We start from the raw sequence: 21,192 nt of genomic DNA, 5'->3' as shown, positions 1-21,192 counted from the left end.
CACAACATGACTAGACTCAACACAGAGCTCCACAGCAGTTTCTGCTTGTGTAATTAATAGGCGCCTAAGGTGTTTCACTGAAACAACTAAATCAAGAATGACATATGAATGGAATATTTTATGCTCCAGTCATAACTACGTGTAAATAATTTAAATCGCACCTTTTCCCAATCTTACTTTACAGTAAAATTTCAGAATTAAAATCTAAAGTGTTACTTTATATTGGTTTCACCTACAACAGCTATTATTTGCTGCTGTCAACAGAGGCAAATGTCACTAATAAAACAACATTATTTCAATCTTTCCTAGGCTTTATTGTTAAGAATAAGTTATTTCCCAATGACAGTTTGATTTTGTGAAAATTCATTGAGGAAGTTCACATCTACAGTATATTTGTGATCTGCATGAGGACACATTACTCTCTATGTTTAGTGGAGCTAATCTGAAGCAGTGCATGTGTTGGCCTCAATGCAAAACAAGGGGGCATCATTAATTGACCGAGCCACTCTGGAAGTCTCTGGTGTAAGATACAGTCTTAATGTGGTAGAACTGGTAGAGGATTTGTACTAAGCCACAGAACCAGAGACAGATGAAGGTGAGGGTAATGTAAGGCCAGCTCATGTTACATAAATCTATTCCGGTGTACCTACTGAATGCAAGGATCTTCAGCGTCGTCAAGCAGAAACTCTCGCTGACCCGCTAAGAATATGGCTCGAGTTAAAAGAAAGTGAAAATCTTAACTACGCAAATTTCAGGTGTTAAACCGCCTATCTTATCAATAACTGTGAATAACATTTATGTTTTAGGGGCACAACCTAAGGGGGTTTAATGATCAAGAATGCTGGCAGTCACTGAAAATAATTTGCACAAAAACAAGACAGATGCAAACATGCATTGTCCATGTGTTGTTCTGAAAGATAGAACTCTGATTGAACTACTTTAATTGTCAGCAAGATCAGCAGTTTGATGCTCCCCAGATATTAAAATAGTGATCAGAGGATGCAATGGCCTTAGACAAAAGACAATGTTTAGTGATAGAGGTTTTTTTTATGAAACTGCCAGTCAGAATGCAATGTATTGACTAATCTGGCAACAAAGGCCTTACTCTCTCTTAAATGTGAATCTTGTTACATAGAACATGGTGCTAACTCTTTGTGCAAATATTATGATGGCATGATGAAAGCAACAGCGCTTCGGTGTGGACGGCTAATAATTAAAAGCCATAGCCTTGTTTATGCGACAGTGCTAATGATCCTGATGAAATTACCACCGGGACCACAATTATAGGAACAGGCTGTGGAGACTGCGACACCTGCACTTCTGTGTGTTTGTGTCCGTTTGTGAGAGAGAGAGAGAAAGAGTGCGAGTTTGTGTGTGTGTGTGTGTGTGAGAGAGAGAGAGAGAGAAAGAGAGTGTGTGTGTGTGTGTGTGTGTGTGTGTGTGAGAGAGAGAGAGAGAGAGGGGGAGACTGACACCTGCACTTGAGTTTGTGTGTGTGTGAGAAAAAGTGTGAGTGAGAGAGAGAGAGAGAGAGAGAGAGAGAGACTGTGCCAGATGATCCCTCACAAACTGTTCTCTATGCATTAATCTATTGATTAATGCATTTATTAAGATGCTGATTCCGAATGAAGACCTGCTCGTGGACAGTAATCATTGGGAGTGAAGGAGTTTTTGTAGAATGAGGGCTTGCTCGCAGGACATGCACATGCACTTTAAATGCTTGTGCGTGATAAAGTTGTGTATTAATTGCATACACAAAGTAGAGAATCAATAGCACTGTCATTCTACGAACTCATGCTTACTGCGTCTTCGTTCTTAGGCCTACATAGCCGATCCCATGGCATGAGATATGTTAGCCTAAGTGCAGTCATTTATATAACCTAATTTCCCTTGCATTTTGGCTTTCTGTCACTGGGTGAGATTCTAAACAATTTAGCTAAACGAATTTTGACCTACGTACTGTAATAGTAGGCCCATGAGTTCACTCATTCAGAACACGGTCATATAATAGGGTAGATCGAATGTATTACGAGCGGGGAGCTTGTAATGCAAAGACAAAATTAGATCTATGTGGAGATGTTAGCACATTGCATAGAAATTCCCTTTGCCCTGCCTGGCTTGAATACAGCGGTCATGGCAGTATATACAGTATAATGGTACAGGAATACTCGGCCTAAAGATTGGCCTAGAAACATACGTAAATTATAAAATAAAATTTTATTGAAATAGTTGCTAAATGCGAGGAGCATTTAAGTCAAAGTCAAAGTGTTTTTATTTGTCAAGTGCACAGTACAACAGGTCATTCTGAGCAAAGAAATTCGTATGACATGGCAGGCAGCAACTACGTAGGAGCAAGAGCAAAAATATCAAAAAATATCAAATATCAAAAAATATCTAAAATATACATATTAAACATAGTATTAAATATTAGCAGCAAATAAGTACCAGCCTGTACAGATGGGGGATATGGACAGTAAGCAATAGGCTACTTTAATCCTGAGCCAGTTTGGCCTGTTTTTGATACATAAAATGCATGTTTATTATTAAAAAATGAAATTCCTCCTGTGATAACATAAAAGTATTGCCAAGACATAAGCACTCAATGGTGTTTTATTAAAAATACATTCACAGGAAGAATGGTTTTGCTTATGAATATTAATAACTATCCAATTTAAAGTTCCTATAAATGCCTTGGCTATCTGTCACCAGGAGAATCACAAATAAGGTCCTACTCCTCCTACAGCCATGTATTAGACACACAGTGACATTAAACCCATTGCCTTTGATTCTTAATTGCAGAAGCAAGCATTTCCATAAGGCGGAACACAAGGCTTTAATTAACTCTAATGTCGCACTACTCAGCCTTGATTGTCACCAAGGCAATGACAAAATAAAAAAATAAAAAAATCAGTTCCAGCCCCCCTTTGCAGGGGTAAATGGCCAACTAATCCAGTCCTGCTTTAAAGAGTCTAGAAACACAAAGGAAGCATATTAGTTTCTTCTTTTTGGTGGCATACTTAGGCTATTTTATTTATTTTGTGTGTGAATGATTTACAAATTCTGACTGGCCAAAACACAAGAAAAAAAAAAGTGATCCACTGATAGGAGGCAATGCTGTAGATCCAACCTAGCCAAATATGATAATGTTAAGCGGTAAAATATTGTATTCTGGAATCAGTCATACTTTGGTGCATGTCAGATGGCCCACAAAACTGGCAAGAGCGGTCGTACGGTCAAGACCAGCAAGATCCATTCATTCGAATCATAACATTTTGACTGGGTGGTTGAATAAAGCAAATGTTGGGTTCGGTTAACAGACAAAGGCGACTCAAAAGTTAAGGGGGGGTGGGTGGGGCAAGAAGACTGAACCCAGCCAATGAGACACGGTTCAGATCTCTAGAAGCATCAGTGCATTAAAAGGCAGGTAAAAGCATGAACGGTTAAATATTAAAGCAAGCCTCGATGGGTAGCGTCCAATCACAAAGCAGAGATGAATGGTGTGAGCAAAAACTACCTTAATTTAACAGTTATAAATAGAACACACTGACAAATGGTCTGATGTCCCAAGTGTTGCATATAAAGTTTTGTACATACGTCTTTGTTTGACCTCATGGCAAGCATGAAAAGCTACATGTCTGCAATATGAAGGATTTAAATACATTAGGAGTTAGTTATTGCTCTTAAAAGTATAATATTGAAAAAAAAAAACAGTACATGCATTATAATGCCATTGAATAAGCAATGGGCCATTAAAAAATATTATACCTTCACACCACTTGAATTGTACAATATTAATTGCTTTATTTGACTGCAAACTCTTAAAATGTATATAAATATTGTATAAATAATACGCATGTACACCCGCATTAATAATTCGTATACAGTACACACCTTAAAAAGCTTTACTCTAAAGGCATCAATCACATGCTCCAATTCTTTCAGCTGGTCTACAGCAATCTATAAAGTTTCTAATTCCAATGCATTACAGAAGTTCACACATTGCAAGAACGGGTACAAAACATGAAAACATTACTTTTTGAACCAAATGATGAAAGGGATCAAAACAATTCAATTACAGTCTGTTTAATTAGTCTCAGTTTGATCTTATTGCATTGGTAGAGTGAGTCATGCTAAATTAGATGAACTTAAAAGGTGGCCACTCAAGTCTTGGTTGTGGCATTTTGTGATTTTTTTTGTTACATTATAACCCAACAGTGCCACCTTGTGGTAGAAATTCATCAGTACTACAGTAGGCCATTGGCCCTATAAGTGATACCAGGAACTCCCAATTCACACATTGCTGATAAATTTGATGAAAAACAGCTTCATATACCCATACCAAAATAATACAACACCCATCATTGAATACACAAAGAAATTCAAATTATTCTGCACTGTACTTGGTTTTAAAAATGTGTCTTGTATTACAACCTTCATAAAAATCCACCCATTGAACCACTGTTTTGACAGTTAAACGGTGACCTTTTAAAATATGGATTAATCAGAACAGTGACTTAAAATTAGCAAAACAAAATTTACATTAACACAGATCAGTAAATGCTGAGAAAAAAAAAAAAAAATTTGATCATAACTCCCAAGATGAACTACTCGTTACAAACAAACCAATTCAAAAGGTAATTAACTATGCTATATAACCCAATGTCCATTAAAACAGTGCAACAAAAACAATGATGTTAAATGTTTAGGATACAGCTGAGCAATTTTAACCTTCTCAAATATTTTTACCCTGCGCAATAGTAGAGGCCAGTTAGACGCCAATATTTAAAAATAATTTTCAGTCATACGATTAAAATGATTACTGAAAACAACTAAACCGCATAGAATCTCAGCTACATTACTGGATGAAGTTAGCTGGCTAGCGATTTGTGTACATACATACAGTACAGACCCATCTTATCACAACGAGGTCTTCCTTTCATAATGCTTAAAAAGGCCTTGCTCAAATCAACCGGAATGCAAAACCCATTCAAACTAATAAACATCAAGCGAATGACATCAGAGCCTGCTGCCGAACACGCCCACCAGTACAGCCCCCCCCCCCCCCCCCCCGAGGATCAATTCTTCATGCTGTCTTTTTTACTCAAACGCCTAAACAACTTCTTAATGGGAGATTTCTTCTTGCTTTTCCCTCTCCGTTTGCCTGTTTTGAGAAAGATAAAACATGTTTGCCTTTAAAGCAAGGGAAATTGAGTAATCTTTCACAAACACACAAAAACGTGCACGCTGAATGCTTTAAAAAAAGCAGATTCAATAGGGCACCGAGCAAAAGCGCTCAGGAAGGTAGAAGCGCTACGGTATTCACTGAAACGGGGCTCTGAGCAGCATTCAGACGGAGGCTTTGATAGGCCAGGCGTGACCCTTGACCTTCAATAGAACCGTGTAGCAAAACTAGATCACAAGAATATGCCAGGAAAAGCAAGCGCCATATGGAAACCTAGGACATTGACCCCATCATGCCTGTGAATAGCAAGGGATCGTGCGACTCAACTTCGCTGTGAGAAACTAGACTTCCATCACTCCATTACATCTCCATTGGCCTGTAGCCATAGGCAGTATTTCAGCACCGGAATGTATACGATTATTAATAACATCCATCAATTCAATTAATTTATTTTTATGTCTGCAAAATTGTATTAATGTTTATAATTTATGCCGACAACGGGAAATTCTCTTAGTTAAAATAAAATAATAGTTAAAATAACAAAGACATGTATTTGTACTGCTTACTCTGCATTGGAAGCTTTTAAAATGCTAACAGGTGTAGCGAAGAAATGCTAAAAATAAAAAATAAAAATCAAAAGCTGTGCTGTACGAGACGAGTGAGTATTTAAAAAAAAATAAAAATTACAGTACAGCACAATTAGAGCGATGTAGACCATAAACCATCCCAGTCCAATTTGGTCTTGAATCACACTAGGACTTACTCCTAGACGTGCAAATGTGCATTTTGGAGTGTGTGCAGTTTATGCATTTAGATTTTTTAAATAAATTAATAATATATATATATGAAACATACACATGTGGAAACATTTGTATGCCATTAGGGGAAGAAGGAACCATTTCCCTTTAACATTGTAAATATTGACCTTGTCTGTTCCTGATTTTATAGTGCAGGACTTTACCAGCCATAGGTTATGTAGGATGCTACCATGGATTCAGAAGCTGGTCTGGTGTTCACAGCCAGCACATATGCTAGGTGTTTATGACAATGGATTTGTATTTGTGGTTCTGAAGATGCAGAAACGCAAGACTCACCCAGTTTTTCCATCATTTGATGTAGCTGTTGATCTTCCTCTTCCTCTCTGTCGAGTATTAAAAAAGGAATCAAACATGATACAATGTGTCAGCAGACACTATCCCCATCATTGATTAACAAACCAGATGTTAAAAAAAAAAAACGTATCTTCATCATCACTAGACCTTTTCTTTTTTGGGGCTTACTTGTACTCGGTGAAGTGTGATGTGCGCTATAAATGGGGACCAACAAAAAACCTTAAATAAATAAAGGAGGAACATAATGATAGCCAACCATGTCAAAATAAATACTGATCCTCCAATTGTCCAAAATATCTAAATGGCGGCATCCATGAACCTGATAAATAACTTAGGAGGAAATGTTCTTATATTGGAAGTGCATGTTCATCATGCTCATAATGCATTGAGTAGAGCATTAGTGGTGTTGGTGATGGTGTGCAGCCGCACAGTGTTGAGTGGGGACAGCAGAAGGGTCATGCGCAGGAGCGTGCAGGCCAGGTGCAATGTCGCAAACGGTCCCCACCTCAGCCTGTCCTCGTCCAGCACCACCACGATGGCATTCCTGTCGTTGACGATCTCCATCAGCCTCTCCATCAGTTCCTCCTCCCTCTGCCGGTCCACTGAGGTCTTTAAATGTTCTGAAACAAAAAGGTAAAAACACCTCAGACTTCTCCAGAATATCACCGAAATACACATTGAACGGATCGATCCGAAAACCATCAAGGAAGCAACAGAAACAACAACCAACAACAGAAACAAATTACAGAAATAAATTACTCACATTTTATAAAAAAGGTATTTGTAGCCCAAAATGCTTCAAAGAAAACAGAATTAAATGTGATACAGTAATAAAAAATTTTTTATTACCCAAGCATAAATACAAGCCAAATCAACTAAAAGTCAATGTGGAAAAGTGCATTCTCAATTTGCTTTAAAAGTTACTGATGGAGCCCATTATCTGCAGAGGTAGGCTGTTCCACAGTCTAGGGTCATAAAAAGAAAAAGGAAGACACCCAAACATGCTCTTTTCTAGCCGATTTTCCTGCCAAATGTTTGTTTAATCGTTCATGGCGCCAAACCAATTTGGGCTTTACAAAACAACTGAAAAACAAAGCAGGAAGTGCATTCCACTAAACTGCCTCAAGTGTATGAAGGTTGAGACAGAAGTCCAGAGAGGAGAGTTCACCCTTCGGGGCTCACCTGGTGTGTCCATCAGTCTCCTCAGTTCCCCTTCCACTCCTGGCTGCTGCTCCTCCAAATCTTGAGTTTTTGCACTGAGGAAACGACCAAAGCAAAATTTCAGCCGGAAATAATATAACAGACATGCAGGCATCACCATGATGACATAAAACACTGCACTGCATGCACGTACATGAGGGAAGGGTCTTTCAGTAATAAGTAGTAATCACGAATCACAATGCAACAGGTACGTCATGCACTCTAACAGGTATGAATATTTCTACCTGCGACATCCATGCTTTGCCCTGGGATTTATTCATGCATTCTGACCAATCAAATTAAATGAAACCCCCAAAAACAAAAATTTTAAAGAACATGATACGTTACATGTAGACCAACTCAGATTCCCTGCGGATGCAAGCCTGCTTGGTTTGAATCAGGTTGAACCAGTCCACCATTAATGAGTCCAAAGCATCCTCTTCCCCTTCTGAAACGCAAGCAGAGACAGGGAAGGATGATGAAAGCACTACTTAGACAATTGTAAGGTCACTTGCACAATTGAAGTTAGCTAAACAAATCCTTCTGATGGATGTATTTACAATCCATTCAACATTTAGTTCATAAGGTCAACAAAGCAACAATCAATTTGAAGCACTGTTTTTGGGAAAAATCATATTGACCAATTATGGCGAACAGACAAAATGCACTTAATTAGAACTATTTGCATGAACTGAGGGACTGCACCGCACCTCGCTCTACACCGTCCCCCTCACACTTTCCCATCCTGTCCCTACACCCTCCAGAGAGAAGAGCGCACATGCAGGAGGGAAGTGGGGAGAGTGCATCCTTTGTGCACCACCACCCTGATTTGTGGGGGAGGATTGCACTGTACAAAAGTTCTTAAAGTTTCAGAGACAAGTATACGGTATGGTTATTCTGTGAGAGAACAAAACATTTTAAAGTCACTTTTCTGGACATTATGATTTACTGCATGAATGACCGCCTCAAATTTTCGACTCAAATTCAAACTGGATGCATACTGAACTAGAACTCCTCTTGGTGCCCATTAAGCACACTTAAGACCAGAACCCCCTCTGATGGCTGGAGGAATGTGGCAAACAGAGTTCACTAACGACATTGGCCCTTTCCCCATCGTCCTCGAGGTCTCTGCTCCTAGCCCGCACGCTAACGTGCTACTCCCGATACAGGGCATCGCGCCTCAACGACATCTGTCTGCATCCAAACTTGGGAGAGGAGGAGAGGAGAGGAGGTTGCTTCTGTCTCTCACCTGCCTCGCAGTGGCGAAGATGTTTCTCCATCTCCACTCCCTGCTTCTCCAGGTCGCTCAGGTGCTCCTCGATCTCCTGCAGCTCCTGCTGGATCCGTTCTGCAGGCACACAGAAGGACCGGCCCTGGGGAACGAAGACAAATCTGTTCAAGTGTCCAGCTGCGATAATCGCCGATTCATTTCGCTTATTAGGACTTTGGTGGAGATCAATGGCACTTTAACATTTATAAGCATGGCCTCTATTCAATCTAACAGAAGAGTGCTTTGAGTAACAGATGCTACTCTCAGAAACGAGAGCAACATCTGTTATAGATAACCAATTAAAACCTTATGCAACAGATTTTAATCTTAAAAATGCAAGGATTTAAAAATTGAAGGATTTACACATTTGCCCATTTCTAAACTAGCTTGAGAAATTACACCTAATCCAAAACATAACTGCTACATTCATTTGTAATAACACATGCAAAATTAAAAACAGGTCAATCAAGGGCAACAGTGGAAATAACCCATTATGCATTATAGGACCCAAGGGGCCTGACTCCAGTTAAGTCTTAATAAGCCATTTACCGGGCAGTTTTATGGCCTAGATAAAGTCAAGCCCTGATAATATTATCCATGGGCTACCTTCTCATGACTGCCTCTCATAGCAATTTAAGCTCTATGCAGCTATAAAGCAATCTACAGTAGCATAGTTTGACAACATTATCACCGGGTAAAGACTTGCCTTGGGCAGAGCTGATTCAGGCGTGGAAGCATTCGTGGATGGCGAACCAGACCCGTTTGTGAAATCTGCAAAAACAGGATTTTCAATCCTGAGGCCAACTGTAATCATTTTGTTGCAATGGTTTGTTTGACCACATCATGCAAAAAAAGTTTGAAAACATTGAGAGCATTCAGTCCAAAGAATCGAACTTCTTGGTATCAATCTCTGCCCTATATAACAAAGGGTCAGTTGTAGTGAAATAAGACGTGCTTAAAAAAGTTAAGCATCCAAAAGAGAGAAAAATGTGTGAAGAAAACTGCACAGATTAATAGGAGATACCCAGCGAGGTTACACAGATGTGCTCAAATGTGCAAAACGGGGATAAAAGGAGAAAGAAAAAACTGTATGACTGCACTCATGCATATAAACACATAAAACAGACGAGCTTTGTGCCCTACTAGTAATCACCAAAAACTAAAGCTAGCTGTACTGATTTCCAACTGCTTTTGAGGGGAAAAACAGCGAAACAAGGAGAGCAATATTACTATGGCTGTGATGAAGATGTCACGGAGAGGACTTACCCCAACGTCCACACACATTTTGAGGCTTTCTAGAAGGGGTTCTTGCATTTTCGTGGCTAATGGCAGGGGTACCGGAGCAGACTCCAGTTTGGGGAGACAGTGGGTTTGTAGTGGTGTCGTTCTGCGGCAATGTTGGACAAGGGTTGGCCTCCATCTCAGAGCTGAATCAAATGCAAAATAGTCTTCATAAGAGTCTAGTCTATGCAAAAAGTGAAGACATTTACAGGAACACTCAACATTAAAGTACTCATTAAATGGGGGTAGCTTCTATACACTTGTGGTAAATTATCACCAAGTGTAATCACCTTTTAGCTGAAAAAATAAAATCCTTTAAAACAGAATTACATAAAACCTCCTGCATAAATGAGTCCGTATTTGGGATTGTGTTCAATCGGCCCATTAGAAACAGTGAAGCACCACGATTATTATTACTACTACTATTTTAAACAGACCACTTGTTTCATAGGCTACTGTGCTAACATTCAGTTTATGTATTCATTTATGGTGCATTGTCTCTATCGAGAGCTGCTTCTCTGAGCACTGAAAACAGCATGTTTGCTCTAGCTTTGTCCTGCACTTCACGCACTTCAGCCACAAAAGCAAAATCAAAATTCAGAAGCAAAATTTAAGCACCTAAAGTTGGTAATTTTTTGATTAAGCACAATTTGTGATTTTGAGGGCATGTCCCTAATCCAATTAGGCTCCATTGTGCTAATCAAGTAGATTGCAGTCCTCCAGGACCAACATTAACAAGAAGTGTTTGACCTTCAAGGACACAGGAAACTCCAACTCCACAGCTAATCCTGGCAAGCTACATCAAAAAGTAATAACTATCATAAATGCTTGACTGTCCGTAAAAGATTTACTTTGAACACATTTACACCCATTTCTTCCGGGGCTGTTAACTGAACTTAGAGAAATGGCCTCCCAGGTACGTTCCATCAACCAATTACTTTAATAATGCCACCCCTTTGTGAAAAAATGTATTCTCTTGCAGTGCAACCCATCACCAATCTTAACTGCCTCACCTCTTGCATTTAGGGAAATTTGAGTAGAACAGAAGAATGACCATCGGGGGGCAGGGAAGTCAACGTATTGGTTGCGTGTTGCACTATGGGCAGGCTCAGATGCAGCACTCCTTGGGACTCGAGAGGATGGGGGAGAATGGCAGTGGCTGCACTCTCAACCAGTCAATCATTACAGCGATGGGTGAGGCGGGAGGGAGCAACAGGCTGGAGAGTGAACGCATGAAATGTAATTTCGTTCTTCCTCCTCGTCACCAAAATGGCGGACTTAAATTTGAACACAGTACTTACTTAAGCCCTTGTCCATTTGGCACAGGCCTGAGCATTGATCTCCAGTCCGCTGGCGTCTCAGACCTCTCGACATCTGCTCCAAGGGCAAAAAATACATTCAGTTTCACGGATAGCCAAATACAGGAAACCGCTTCAAACCCAATGACTTTTCTACAGTCTATTTGAATGAAAACTCTGAAAAGGACATAATTAGCTTCTGAAATCGTGTGCCAATATTAGGCTAAACAGTGATTGTTCAACACATGGGTCATGCACAAGTATGACAGTTACAGGACATGTGGTAACATCAGATGAGAGACTAAATATATTGTGCAATATTAAATACTTTTCATTATTACTGTCAGTTAATTATTAAATAAATTCAGGGCTAATCCAACCACAGGATTAGCAGTCATTTCACAGAAAGCGATTTTTCAGGAGTCAAATTATAGTTACAGGACATGTGGTAACATCAGATGAGAGACTAAATATATTGTGCAATATTAAATACTTTTCATTATTACTGTCAGTTAATTATTAAATAAATTCAGGGCTAATCCAACCACAGGATTAGCAGTCATTTCACAGAAAGCGATTTTTCAGGAGTCAAATTATGTTGTCCTTTGTATATATAACCTTGTATGGATACATAAAATTGTCACTAAATGCCATCTTGTCGATATGTTTTGAATGGTGTCCGTCCCTCCGTCCCCGTCTCCCCCCCCCCCCCCCCCCCCCCCACACTACATGCATTTCCAGTTGTTAAAACACTCCCGTTTTCATATGTGCAAATCAATACAATCAACCACGAGGCTTACAGCTCACCTTTGATCCGGGAAGAGAAGTTGTTTAAAGACTCTCTCTGGGTAGACTTGACCCACAGCGCCTCCTTGTTGCTGGTGGTTTTGAGACGCATCGAGGGTTCGACTGGTTTGTTCTCCGCTGTTCCGTAGCCGTTCACGTCCCTCTTAGATCTGGAAACGTCAGCAGGAGGGGCCCTGTTCCAACAGTCCCAGGTTACACGAGCACTGTGCTTATACTACTACTACTATCACTCCGCCAATATGCTTTGAATAAGATCTACTGAGCCATTGCTAAAAATGGCAGTAATAGCACTATAAAAGGTGCCATGCAAGATTGAGCTCTCCAATCAAAATTTTATGGTCCGGATTATCAGTTACTAGCGTCATGAATTCTGTAAAAATCCATTCTCCCGACAGAAACCCCAACTCATTTTCAATCTCTATGGTATCCAATGACTAGCAAAAAATTGTATTTTAAGTGCTTGCTAGTAGTGTTGATGCTGCTTTACATGGGTCATCTGACTAGTCATCATTCGCAGATGCTTTGACATGCAAAAGGTCTTTTTGCAATTACATATGCAATAAGGGGAAAGAAAAAACAATCCAGATGAGTCACATAGATGTATATTTAAATATCACAGGAGTTACCCAAGGGCCTAGAAAGTGGCAGGGTCTGCCGATCTTCGTTTTCAAATTTATACAAAATAAATAAAAGCAGCCAGTTTAGACCCAAAAAATGGATAAACCGTTTTTTTTACCAATTAAGTGCTGGATAACAAAAACAAAAGAAACCAAAAATAAAAACCAGCATACCCTGAGGCTTTCCTCGACCAGAGTTGCAGACACTGCCATATTCAGATCTATGGCTGTACTGTAAAGACTTACCAGTGGCCAGTTTCCCAGAGCCGTGGATGTGTGGAGATATTGTTATTGTTGCAGTTGCCCTCCGACAGGTTCCCTGTCATCAGGTCTGGCTTCTTCTCTTCCAGGTCCCTGCTGGGGCCCCTGCTCTCTGGGGCCGCCGGGGCCGCCGGGGCCCGCCTGCTGGAGGGCGTGGGGTCAGCCACAGCGGGAGCGGACGTGAAAAACCGCTGGCGGGCCGCCTGGGTCTTCTGGGCTGAGGTGGTCCAGTTCGAGGTGGCAGAAGGCGGGGCTACGGGCTTGGCTTCCGTTCTGATTGGGGCAGAGAGAACGGAGACGGGGTGGGGGGAGGGAGCAGCGTCACTCGGAGCCGTCATCTTGCAGTTGTTCTGGGAGCTCTGGTGAGCGGTGCACGTGAAGCTTCCTGGTTCCGGTCCGCCTTTATAGGCTCCAGAGAGGAGGGTTTTCGAGCATTCGTTGCACCTATTCAAGATAAGGCCAAGGCACGTTACTCCGGGACAGTTTTAAATGGGGAGCATAAGGAGTTTCAGTGCTTTATCATTGGTTACAAAAAGCTTACTTGAAGCAGCTCCTGTGGTAGAGCCTCCCATCCACCAGGTGGCGCTGGACGAGATGAACATGGTGTTTACAAACCACACAGGTGCTGCTAATGGTCCCTGTATTATTGGAGCTCTCCACCAAAACTTCCTTCTGAGGAAGCGGCTGAGGAAGAAAAATAAATAAAATTACAATATATAAGATTATCAGTGCACTATGAAACGGCTAAAGTGGCTAAAGTAATGGCTGACTTTGGTGATTATTTCTAAACTTACATATCCCAAATAAAACTCTTTGAAAGTCAAAAGATATTGACCAAAAGATTCACAGAAATTTTGGAAATTCATTTTATTGACACCTTTTCCCAACCATCCGCAACGGTGGCTTTAACACCTCATCTCTGCCCGAAAACTAGCGCGACGCTTCGCTTCACGCTCACAGTTAACATTCTGCTGCCTAGCTCCGCGTTCTCACTTAACAGACCGTTGCATTATTTACAGCAGCCAGGCGAGCAGCTGTTCACCGCTTCCTGGCCGAGTTCCCAGAACCCCCGGAGCCACAGCGACCTTTCATCCTTATCGTTGGAGAGTATTGTCTCCAGGCCAGAGCCCTGGGAGGGAGGCTCGACGCACACCCGGCACTGGTCAGACAGGAAACGACAGGGGGAAAGGCCACTAGTCCCTCTACACAGCACTGGAGTGAAACAATAATACCCACGAGAAAGAATATCACATGCTAGACCTTCGTCTAGGTTTTCATCCTTTGTTGTTATGGGAACAGTTAAACATCCTGACGTCACACAGCAGGATATACAGGCCATTTGGCTTGGACCCTGAAAAGGCTAACAGGCACAGTGCATTGTGGGACTTGGACAGATAAGATGTAGTCTTTATCTACACACGCCACACATGTGGAAACACACTTAAGCACATGTGCAGGGGAGGATGTGAAGGGCTTGTGACTTCCTGTGTCGGAGTGCTAGGAGCACTTTGGCCACTGGGGCAAATCGGACAGGATCAGCATTAGTCTACAAAGGGAGTTTGTGTAATTTAAAGAAGAACAAACAGTAACCTGGATAGTATGAATCACGCGACCATGAATCATTGCGAGACAGGGGTACACAACAAGGGCAGATAAGTTTACACTACAGGGCCCGGGGGTATGTGCTTTTAGCATGAAAATGCTTCCAACCAACTCCAAAAAGCAAACCTGCTTTTTGAGTGCCCAGAGGTTGTACATATGAAGATTCATTTTAAAGCACTTATTGACAATTATAAACAAATCATCCTGCCAACAAGTCACCCTGTTCAAATATCCATTAAATAAATTTCCATCAGTGCAGCGGTCTCAGGTTGAATGTCCCATAGGAAATGTTTCCAACCAAAAACTAGTTTAGTTTAAAGTCATCTTTGAAGAGTAATCGGTTAAAACGAACACGCAGAGCCTCAGCAGACATAATGTCACTGCACAAGCTGCTTGGAATTACTTTTTCTAGTCTAGACCACAAACCCCAAAAGCCCCCATTACTAGCCACTGCCAAGAGGATGTCAACAACGTCGGCGCAGAGCCTTTATTGCACACAAATTGTCGGCCAATCAAAAGCATATCCTCATTATAAACATGGAAACATTGTTCTGTGAAATTCTCAGTACGAGTTCAAGATGAACTTGGACTCATTAGGATTATTTTCATGGGTATTAATGAACGTAAACTTCAAAAATGGAATGCCAAATCCAAAGGTTTTGGAATAAACAAAACAACTTTTTTGTGTGGGAATAGAGGGCTGTCCTCTTCTACCACCTCTTCTTTGTAATATACAGCTTGTCAAGATCCATCATGGAAAGGAAACTCAAGTACTTGTGTGCTACATGTAAACAAGTATTACCTTGTTAGCAGCGGGAGGTAGTTTTGGCAAGTGCCCAGAGGGTGCGGTGACTGTAACGGCGAGGGGCGGGCGATTCTCCACCGCAAGTTTGCAGGGGAGGGGCTTGGCGATCACCGGCAGGTTCTTCTTCCCCGAAGGCTCCTCCTTGGACCCCTCCGCTGGTCTCTTGACTCCGCCCACACCCCCACCTGGCGGAGGTAGGACTACGTTACGCCTTGCGGTGGGGAACCGGATCCTGACTGTTCCAGTACCACACCTCTGGCTGAGAGCCAGTGCCTGGTGTGCAGCCTCCATAGAACAATGCACAGATCAGCTAGCACCCTGCAAGCCAAACAGCTAGCTATGGGGGCAGGCTCTGTGGGTTTCAGCCGACACGCATGCCATCTGTGGAACTATGCAACAGAGCTCATTAGAGTGGGGCATTCCAAATTGGGAAAGAAGTGGGGGGAGAAAATAAGATGTTGAAAAAACAATAAGTGCAATAAGTCAACATGGATTAGGAATCCGTGCGCTTGCATAAAGTTTGCTAACACAGCTAAACTACAATGTAAACTGATGACTGCTCATATAATGGAACTGAAGGCAGAATCTGTGTAATGCCCCAACCATACTGTTATTCCTTAACTGTGATTAGTGTTCAATAGGATAGTTCTGTTCTTATTCGAATAACCTAGTTTAATGTTCAACAGGGTAGCTGATAAAATGTCAATAGAGACCGCACTTCTAGCCTCTCTTGGGGCTAGGATTTCCCCCTAGTGCAAACTTTGTTTCAGTCCCTTATTTTTATATTACATTACATAACAGGAATTTCAGCAGACACTCTTATCCAGAGCGAGTTACGCTACATTTTACATAGCATTTACATTGTATCCATTGATACAGCTGGATATATAATGAAGCAATACGTTCGGGATAAGAGCTGTAAATGTATAACGCAGTGTAAAATGTAATGTATAATGTAATGTGAAAGGTGCTCTGGGCAGTGAACATCCGCGGTCAGTCAGTAGCTTACTGGGGGCACGGCCGTTGAAGTAGTTGTAGTACTGGGACACGTAGGTGAGGATGCTGAGGCGGTCGGGGATTCTCAGAGCCACCATGTCCTCCGCGTCCAGCAGCGCCGGGATGCCCAGGTGGTCCTCCGCCACGCGGAACGCCTGCAACGAAGGCCGTGCGGTCAAGCGCCGCCGCGACGACCGCGCAGTCACCGCGACACACCCACCTGCTCTTCACCCCCGACACTGGACAGCCACAGGACGCGCTGGTTACTGTTACTCAGCACCTAATTAGTCAATTAAAGAAGTTGGTGATAGTTTGCTGACCTCATTTGGTTTCTTGGGTCTAAAATGGTTTTAAGGTGACTTTAGTTTCACAACAAACCACAGTAAGTTTTTTCATCTTTTCATTTATTTTTTAATTTTTTAAAGAGAAGCAAAGCTCAGAACGCCTCACTGTTTCAGTCGGCATCGTCGTGCCTGGGAGGGTTTTCCCCTCAGCGTGGAAGCAGCTGCCGGACCGACTGCACAGAACCAAACAATGGAGAAAATTCCAGAAATAGAAGAGAGGCCGACGCGTTCGAAGGCGACCTCGCACGGGGACGGCTGGAGCGGGCGACAAACAGCGTTTGCCGTTTCCTCTGCACTCGGAGGTCCAAGGGAGGAAGGAGGGGGCAGCTAGCAGGCCATCGTCGGGGAAGTCCCCGCGCTCCCCCTTTACGTTTCGCAAAGTTGCGGATGTTTTTTTTGGTCGCTGAACGGCAGGGGCAAGGACAGGGGAGAGATTAAGGGATTTTTCCCTCAGCTTGCGAAGGCTGAAATGCCCATGCATTGCCCATCCAGCCCACACAAGGCATAAACACAGCTGTACCACTGCAACAGGTATACTATCAGAGTCTAAAAGGTGAACTCGATACAAAATCATTCAAAATGCATACCGTAACCATCAATGAGGGAAAGAGAGCAGTCAACATTGATACATTGACAAAGCGAAAAGGCAAAACTAATCCATCATCCATATTTTTGCGTGTGCCTAATATTCAGCATAATGCTTACATTTTGGCCATCTGATTAGCGTGGTGGCTAAAGGCCACCCAGAAAGACAGTATTAGTAGGATAGTTGCAGCTGTAAAAAAAAAAAAAAAAAAAATGTATTCTAGGTAGGTATCGAAAACCTTCAGCCTCTTGCAAGAATGACAAAGTTTCAGTTATGACACGGGAAGCAGCAGAGATACGGAAAGCAGAGTTGAAACTTGATGCAACTATTTCAGGACCAGCGCATCCTCCTCATGAAATATGCAGAGGAATATAACCTTGTCCAAGAGGTAATCCTAAACGCACCCTTTAAGCAGGAACAGACACGTTACGGGGCAGTGCTGTACACCCGGTCAAACACAGTGAACTGTGTGTGTAGGTCCACAATAGTTTGTGTAGACCATCCAACAACACATTCAAACCAACCCAAGATCATCTCCCAATAGGCCATAATTCAACATCAATGGATAAATGAATGGAAGTGATGCAAAATTAAATTTTCTAACTGACTTGCATTGGGAAAGAGACCCATCAGGTAATACATACAGTGTATAGCCTTGCAATGGCAGTAGCTTATTCATAATGAATACCCCACAAAGCCTTGGCTGGGCTCATCTCACTTGCAGACGTCGGGCTACGTTTGTGACTCTTTGGACTCTGCAATAGCCCCCCAAGAGCTCTCTGTGTTTTGAATACGGTGTGGCCTTTATGCTTCTTTCCCCTGAAATCCCTGAAAATCTGTGAAGCCGAGACAGGACAGGGGGTGGTGTGTGTGTGTGTGTGTGTGTTTGTGGAGATGGGGGGGGGGGTTCCTTTTCCAACCACCGTTCCTCACTTCCTGAGCCCTGACATTTAAGGAAGGAGGGGCACCGTGAAAACAAGTCCACTGGGTTAATCTAGTCAACACGCTTATCCTGCCAAAGAAACACAGGAGAGTAATCACTGCATGCGAGCTGAGAATAACTGGCCTTCCTACACAATGTACAGCCAAAATAAACAAAGCCTGCAAGTCAGCACACAACGCACGCAGTCAACCGTAACTTTTAATCACGCAGCACGGTGAAATTGAGCCTTTTTGTAACAGGCAAACCTTACTAACCCCATTGTCAACATTTAAACCGATGGTCGTTACACGGCGTCCCAAGAGCGAAATATGGCCATTTAACTTCTGACCAGAGCTACAGTAGAAAAAATAAAATCTACTAGGTCACTTTAGACAGGTTGTGCAGAAATCAGTATACAAGATTAGTAATGGAATCAATCCTCAGCAGTAAAATCAAGGAGGAAACTTTTAAAACCAGTATGGCATTAGCATGCTAAGTCCAGGTTGATTCTGAAGATTACTGGGCACGGAGTAAATAGAAGTGGTTTAAGTTCTGCCCTGTTAAAGTGTATACGCCAGTCACACTCCTTATCAGTTGAGATTCTGAGGCAATAAACATGGTTCCTATAGCATTTCTGCTTAACCAGTGTCAAAACCGTAAATAAGGCTTACCAAGTTGTTGTTGTCGTAAACATTTTCCTTAGTGAGAGAGCCATAGTTTCTGAAACAGAACAAAACAAGGAAATGAATCACGCAGGGTCAAGGTTTTTTTTTTTTTTTTTAAAAGGTAATGCCCATCTGGTCATACGGTTAAAGATGGGGGAAAGGCTATAGGCCAGGGTCTGCTGGTTTTTGTTTTCACCTTAAAATCAGCACCCAATTGGGACCCAAGACACCAGGTGAGTTGAGTTAACTGTGTAATCAACTGCTCTAATTGATTCATGAAGTGCAGAGTCACTATGAAAACCAGCAGACCCTGTAGCTCTCCAGGACCAGGGTTGGAGACCACTGCAATGAAAATTCATTTGAAAAGAAATTCCCATTTTCATTAAACGCACTCATCAAGCATTCATTTCATTTTACCTTTGGTCACACCATTACAATAATGGTCCCAATCACAAAAGGAATTTCACCAATACATTCCGACTCGTCCGTCTTGAAAATGATATAGGCTAAATTAACCAATGGCAACTTAGTGTTAAGACTTATTTTTTTTATTCACTCCAGATTAACCTCTTTGTTGTCTTGAGTTTAACAGCAGTACCCTTCATACTGACAACCCAGTATGGTTGCAATTAATACTCGTTCTAATCCAAATAGTCTACTCTCTGTTCTTTTCCGTGAGTTTTAATTAACGGAAATTGTTATTTTGTTGGTTTTGACCACGGTTCCAAATGTACAACACACACAAACGCCTTTAATCAGGAATTTGCCCTTGAAATATATATTCCTGCTAAACCGAGTCGGTAAGTAGGCTGCACATGTTCAGAAGTGTAACTTTTTCAAAACTTTTCTTACACATCAAACTTCGAAATCAGACGCATTTGCAAATTATGGAAAAAAACAGATGAGCACTGTCATCCTGTTGGGAAATGCGAGCTTAAGCAGGTGCAACGGAAAGTTCTACTGCACATGCATTTGCTTACATATTGGACAATTGACGGATGTGAGACAAAAATATGCTGGCCTCAGTGGTCTATGAAGAGCAACTATTTTTCTCCCAGAGTAAACTGCCCCTGCAAATGAATTAATGTGGAAAAGTTTATTACCAAAACAATTTCCTGTTACTCTGTGTTAAACATCTTGATGAAAACGTACCAGTCATTTCACCTAAGGCTTTTCCCCCCCCTAGCCTACTCCGTATTAAACATTGATTAAAATATACCAATCGTTTCAATTAAGCAGAGAACACGTGTTTGGTGTGCTTAGAAGACAGATATAGGTCAGATATTTTGTTAAGCACACGATGAGAAGCGTTTTTTTTTTTCTTTTAGAAGACAGATATAGGTCAGATATTTTGTTAAGCACACGATGAGAAGCGTTTTTCTTTTTTCTTTTTTCTTTTAGAGCCGGATTTTGTCGCAAAGTGCCCACAGCTGTACGGAACGGGGCTTCATTAGACCCATTAGTAATGCATCCACAACTAATCAGTATAAAACAAAATAGAACTTAAACATCCGAATAAAAGGCAACATTAGGAACTCAATTTTTTGCTGCCATTTCGCGTAATTTATCACCGAAGTCTCAGTACCAGATAATCGTGAAAGGGTATCTGGCATGCCTTGGCAAATTTTAAAACGTGTGCACAATTTTGCATCAGCTCTAATAAAGTTGTCACAAATTCCTTACATTAGGTCCGGTCTGTGTTTGTGGATAAGCGCGCAAAAAGCCAGTCCGTCCCTGAACGACGTTGTCATGTTGATGATATTCACATCTCGATAGCCATCACACTGAATTTTGCACCATTGCTGGAGTGCCTTGATTGCTGCCATCCTTCCTCGCAACTGTGAACAAATACAGAGAGAAAAATGTTTCGCTATTGCTATGAAATGCCCAGAGCACGTAACTGTATCCCAGCATCCGGCAAAAAAAAAAAGTTTCTGTCCGGGGTTTTTTTCAAAAGGCACAGAAGCCGATAAAAGTATCGTAGGCTACTTCTTGACTGTAACGGAAGAAACTCCCAACTAAACCATGCGTGACGGTAGGCTACCTGAAAAAGGTACTTTTCGTGACGCAAATGGGTGGAGCTTTAAGATTCAATTAAGTTTAATTGCTATAAACATGTATCGTTTTTACCCACATCTCCGTTTCTCAGTTCATGAACCTCTGAAACCTAGAAAAAATAAATAAATGAAATTGACAATTGACTAATGACTGACCAACAAGCACACAAAGTAAAATGTGTAATAT

At 41.7% G+C, this 21,192-nt stretch overlaps 1 protein-coding gene across 1 annotated transcript; it reads right to left on the bottom strand.

Annotated features, from left to right (window-relative positions):
* Window positions 1-3,776: 3,776 nt before the first annotated feature.
* micall2a (mical-like 2a) lies at window positions 3,777-20,973 on the bottom strand. Its single transcript, XM_035397015.1, has 16 exons — window positions 20,632-20,973; window positions 18,955-19,003; window positions 16,445-16,586; window positions 15,433-15,620; window positions 13,570-13,712; window positions 13,014-13,472; window positions 12,151-12,323; window positions 11,347-11,419; window positions 10,031-10,191; window positions 9,471-9,535; window positions 8,744-8,867; window positions 7,843-7,942; window positions 7,477-7,550; window positions 6,800-6,914; window positions 6,277-6,323; window positions 3,777-5,161 (listed from the first exon to the last, which is right to left on the bottom strand). The coding sequence occupies exons 1-16, from the start codon at window positions 20,772-20,774 to the stop codon at window positions 5,076-5,078; spliced, it is 2,142 nt and encodes a 713-aa protein (XP_035252906.1). The 5' UTR covers window positions 20,775-20,973; the 3' UTR covers window positions 3,777-5,075.
* Between the last annotated feature and the right edge of the window lie 219 nt (window positions 20,974-21,192).

This window comes from Anguilla anguilla, chromosome 17 (genome assembly GCF_013347855.1).
Source record: "Anguilla anguilla isolate fAngAng1 chromosome 17, fAngAng1.pri, whole genome shotgun sequence".
Lineage (NCBI taxonomy): Eukaryota > Metazoa > Chordata > Actinopteri > Anguilliformes > Anguillidae > Anguilla > Anguilla anguilla.
This window is presented reverse-complemented; position numbering and strand designations above follow the sequence as displayed.